Genomic DNA, 5096 nt, shown 5'->3' on the forward strand with positions numbered 1-5096 from the left:
ATGCCCACCAACGGCATCCACCGGGCGCTGAAGATCCAGTTCGGCCTCATCAACTGCGAGAACCGGTACCTGACGGCCGAGAGCTTCGGCTACAAGGTCAACGCCTCGGCCCCCAGCCTCAAGCGCAAGCAGATCTGGACCCTGGAGCAGGACGAGGGCGACGGCTCCGCCGTCTTCCTCAGGAGCCACCTGGGCCGCTACCTGGGGGCTGACAAGGGCGGGCAGGTGCGGTGCGAGGCGGAGAAGCCGGGCTGCGCCGAGCGCTTCGCCATCGTCACGCAGTCGGACGGGCGCTGGGCGCTGCAGTCCGAGCTGCACAAGCGCTTCTTCGGCGGGGCGGAGGACCGGCTGTCCTGCTTCGCCCAGGTGGTGACCGAGGCCGAGCTGTGGACCGTGCACCTGGCCATGCACCCCCAGGCCAACCTGCTGAGCGTCAGCCGGCGCCGCTACGCCCACCTCAGCCCGCAGGAGGACGAGATCTCCACCGACAGCAACATCCCGTGGGGCGTGGACGCGCTCATCACCCTCTGCTTCCAGAACAAGAAGTACTGCCTGCGCACCTGCGACAACCGCTACCTGCGCCATGACGGCGCCCTGGTGCCCGAGCCCGACGCCCGCACCGGCTACACGCTGGAGTTCAAGGCCGGCAAGCTGGCCTTCAAGGACTGCGATGGCAAGTACCTGGCGCCCGCCGGGCCCACCGGCACCCTCAAGGCCGGGCGCAGCTCCAAGCCGGGCAAGGACGAGCTCTTCGACCTGGAGGAGAGTCACCCGCAGGTCGTCTTCCTGGCGGCCAACGGCAGATACGTCTCCATCCGGCAAGGTAACGTGCCCCCCGCGACACAGGCGCCTCCGTGGCTCCCGGGACCACATCCCAGCACCTCCTGGCGGGGCAGCAGCTCAGGGCCCAGCAGAGCAGAGCACCCCCCTCCTGCAAAGCGGGGCCCCGGCCCTCTGCCCCTGGCTGCCGGGGTCCTGGGGCCCAACCGCACCCAGCCCAGCCGGGCATCCTGGGCCAGCGAAGGCAAACGAGGCCCCGGCCCTGCCACGTTCCCTCACGCCGGAGCCGGAGCCGAGGCCAAGGCAGCCGCCAAATCCAGGCAGCGCCGGAGGAGCCCAGGGCAGCTCCCGGCTTCTGAGCACGGGGCAGACCCAAAGGCACGTGCGGCAGGGCCAGCTGGAGACCTGGCAATAGGCAAAGCAGCCGCTTTCCACACACGGGGGCTGCTCCTGGAAGCCCACCAGCGGGCTCCCTTCCAAGGGCTGACCCTGCTTAGCAGCCAGCAGCTGGGGGGGGGAGGGGGCAGTTAGGGACAGGGGCTGACCTCTGGGCTGGGAGCAGGGGGCTCAGGGCAGCGGCCTCCTGCAGCAGAGATGCTCCAAGGCCTCCTCTCCCCCAGGGGCTCAGAGGAGGTGCCTGGGCCTGTCCCCCTGCACCCCCGAGCTCGAGGAAAGGAGCAGGCGGTGAGGGGGGCAGTGCCGAGGGGCTGCACCATTGCAATAGTAACCCTGCTCCCTGCTGGCTGCTGGGGGGGCAGAGCGGCCAGTGGGGCTGTGCAAGCCACGGGGCGTGCATGCCAGCCGGCCTGTGTGCGCATGCGTGTGCAAGCACACCGGGTGGGGGGGAGGTGTGGACAGGAGGGAGGTGCCTGTGTGTGCACTGCAGGGTGTGTGCACCGCTGTGTGTGCATACATCCTATAAGCATGTGAGCACGTGTGCACAGACATGTGAGAGGGACGTACGTGTTGACCCATGTATCTGGGCAAACATACCATGAGTGCACAAGCGTGTGCGGGAGGGATGTGCGCGCCGACGTGTCATGTGCCTGTGTGCATGCACCCTGGAACGCATGTCTACGTATGTGTGGGAGAGGTGTGCGTGTTGACCTCTCTTTGTGTGCCTGTGTGCCTACATACAGCGAGTGCATGAATGTGTGTGCCTATGTGTGTGGGAGGGGAAGTGCCTGCTGACCTGTGTGTGTGCATACTGTGAGTGAATACTTGTGTATGCATGTGTCGGAGGGTTGTGCATGTTGTACACACAGAGGGGTGATACATACAGTGAATGCATGAAGGTGGGTGCGTGTGTATGTGCTGAATCCTGTGTGTGCATCTGTGCACGCGTGCACCGACTCTGTCAGCACGTGAATGTATATGTAGGTGTGCAGGAGGGTGTGCATGAAGCATGTGTGTGGCATCTTGAGACGTGGATGTGGGCATATATGTGCACATGTGCATGCATCGACAGTGGTGCAGGGGCTGCAGGGGTGGGCGGGCGTGCGAGGAGGGCACCAGCATTGTAGGGAGCTGCGCCTGACCCCGGGGGGGCGCCCGCAGCAGGACCCGAGCAGAGAAGGAGGGTGCGGCGCAGCCAGGCCGAGGGTCCCCCGCCCTGGGCACCGCGGTGTTGGGCACAGACAGGGCAGAGGGCAGCCGTGCCGTGCCGTCCCCAAGCAGCTTAGCGCGGTGACGTGGGCGGCCCGGTTATAAATAGCAGGTCTGCGCGCGCCCCGCTGGAAACAACAGCAAGCAGATTAACGAACCCAATTAGACCCGGGTGTTGGGGGGAGGGGGATTTGGTGGGGGCAGGGCAATGGCCTCCGGGCCTGCCTTCCCTGCCCTGACGCCTACCCCGCGGCCGGCAGGCGTTAACGTCTCCGCCAACCAGGACGAGGAGACGAACCAGGAGACCTTCCAGATGCAGATCGACAAGGAGACCAAGAAGTGCATCCTGCACTCCAGCGCCGGCAACTACTGGACCCTGGTGGCCCACGGCGGCGTCCAGGCCACCGCCACCGAAGTGTGAGTCCCGGGGAGCTGGGGGTGACCCTGGCGGCACCAGAGCTGGGGGCCGCCCAGCTGCCGGGGACCTGCGCACGGGGCAGCCCCCGGCTGGGGTGGAGGGGACGGGGAAGGCAGCCCGTGCTCCCCCGTGACCTGCGGCGTCTCGCTCTCTGGCCCCAGCGCCGCCAACACCATGTTTGACATCGAGTGGCGCGGGCGGCGGGTGGCCCTGAAGGCCAGCAACGGCAAGTACATCTGCACCAAGAAGAACGGGCAGCTGGCCGCCGTCAGCGATGCCGCGGGTGAGTCCCGCCCCGTGGGAGGGCAGGGAGCCAGGCGCAGCTGCCCCGGCCCTGCCAACCCCGCTCCTCCCGCCCCAGGGGACGACGAGGAGTTCACGCTGAAGCTGATCAACCGGCCCATCCTGGTGCTGCGCGGAGACCACGGCTTCGTGTGCTACCACCGCGGCTCCAACATGCTGGACGCCAACCGCTCCGTCTACGACGTCTTCCAGATCGTCTTCCACGACGGCGCCTACCAGATCAAAGGTGAGCCCTGCCCTGCCCTGCCCCGGGAGCCGGGGCACCCGCCCGGGCCTGACCGCGTGCCCCCGGCAGGCGCGGGCGGGAAGTTCTGGTACGTGGCGAACAACGGGCTGGTGTGCAGCGACGGCGAGACGTCGGAGGACTTCTTCTTCGAGTTTCGGGAGCACGGGCGCGTGGCCATCAAAGGCAAGAATGGGAAGTACCTGCGCGGGGACCCGGCTGGCACGCTCAAGGCTGACGCTGACACCGACACGGTGCCCCGCGCCACGCTCTGGGAGTACTGAGCTCCGCGCCCGGCCTGGCCAGGGGGAGGCCCTGCCCCGCACGTGTGATTGCAGTGACCCTGCCAGGCGCCGGCCTTGCTGCACCCGCAGGGAGGGGGGCGCCCCTGCCTGTGCCCCCGACCCTAGAGCAGAGAGATGCTGCCCCTCTGCCCCCGCCCCGGGGCGGCCACTGCTTGCTAGATGGCACCGGGGGCGGGGGCAGGTGCAGAGCTAGCTAGTCCCTGGGTAGGACCCGGGCACGAGGGTATGGGGGGGCGTTGCAATGCAGCTGGGGGGGCGAGAGTGGTAGAAGCCCCCCACAAGCTGCTGTGGCTGCCCACGTGCCCCACGCTCATTAAAACCCAGTTGAGTGGCACCAAGCCGAGGGGGTCCTGTGTTTTCCTTGCCCAGCTCAGCTCCCCCCCCTTGCAGGGAGCTGGCGTGGGAGAGATGGCAGAGCTGTCTACCTTCCCAGACCTGGCAGAGGAAAGACCTGGAGCACAGGGCCCCCTGCAAGGGGGCTCCAGGCAGCTCAGCCCCTGGGAGGAGGCTGCTGTCACCCAATTCACAGATGGGAAAACTGAGGCATGGAGTGGGACAGGGCTAGCACCAGGCCTAGGGCAGGTACCAGCCAGGCACTCCGGCATGGCAGATGGGCCCTGGCCAGCATGGATGAACAGAGCTGTGTGGGGTGGGGGGGCAGCTGGGGCCAGCGGGGATCGGACAAGACGACACAAGGGAGCTGCACTGTGGCCCCTGCCCCCAGCTCGGCCGCTGGCCAGGCAGGGAGACCAGGCTGCAGCTCTTGCCTGCCCGGTGCAGGTGGCTGGGCCCCCTGGCACCACAGGCTCAGGGCAGCCTGGCCCCGCCGGCCGCTCCAGAAATACCCGGGCAGGAAGGAACCCAGCTCAATGGCGCTTCCTGCTGCAGCCCGGCTGGGCCCTCGCAGAAAGGAAGATCTTCAGAATTTGATCCCCGCCTGCCAAGGCTGCTGGTGCATCCCGGGACAGGGTCCCGACCCCCAGGACCAGCGCAGGCAGTGAGGGGAAGCAGGGGGCCTGGGCCTGAGACGGGGCAGGGAGACCCATCCCCTGGCACAGCTGGACATCAGCCCTTCTCTGGCATGGAATCGTCCTAGCCCCGTGCTCGACCCACCCAATGCCCAGGCCTTAGGCTGCTTTGCCCTTGGGGGGGGCATCTCCTTCCACATGGGGGGGCTAATCCCAGGCACCTGCCCCAGCTTCCCTGCCATGGGACAGCAGGACCACGGGGGAAGGGGCAGCCGCGCTGGGCGGGCATCAACGCCGCAAAGCACCAGGGACCCAACCGAGATGCTTGGTGCTGGGAGAACGTCCTGAACGGGGCCAGGAGCTGCAGGGGGGGGGCCGGCCGGCTGGAGTGGGGCTGGGGAAGCAAGATCCCCGATGCCGGCCTGGCACGATGGGCACGCGGCGAAGGAGAAGCAGACAACGGAGCCGCGGAGCCGGGAGGGCAAGAACTGAGT

The 5096-nt window shown here is 67.5% G+C and overlaps 1 protein-coding gene across 2 annotated transcripts; it reads left to right on the forward strand.

The window, feature by feature from the left end:
* On the forward strand, window positions 1-3985 carry FSCN2 (fascin actin-bundling protein 2, retinal). Of its 2 annotated transcripts, XM_019542298.1 has the most exons (5): window positions 1-823; window positions 2646-2802; window positions 2965-3086; window positions 3165-3332; window positions 3402-3984. In XM_019542298.1, the coding sequence occupies exons 1-5, from the start codon at window positions 1-3 to the stop codon at window positions 3611-3613; spliced, it is 1482 nt and encodes a 493-aa protein (XP_019397843.1). In that variant the 3' UTR covers window positions 3614-3984. The 2 variants fall into 2 exon arrangements, with proteins under 2 accessions (XP_019397843.1, XP_019397842.1); XM_019542297.1 differs by having other exon boundaries at window positions 2965-3332; window positions 3402-3985.
* Window positions 3986-5096: the final 1111 nt, after the last annotated feature.

This window comes from Crocodylus porosus, unplaced genomic scaffold, assembly GCF_001723895.1.
Source record: "Crocodylus porosus isolate Cpor-Errol unplaced genomic scaffold, CroPor_comp1, whole genome shotgun sequence".
NCBI lineage: Eukaryota > Metazoa > Chordata > Crocodylia > Crocodylidae > Crocodylus > Crocodylus porosus.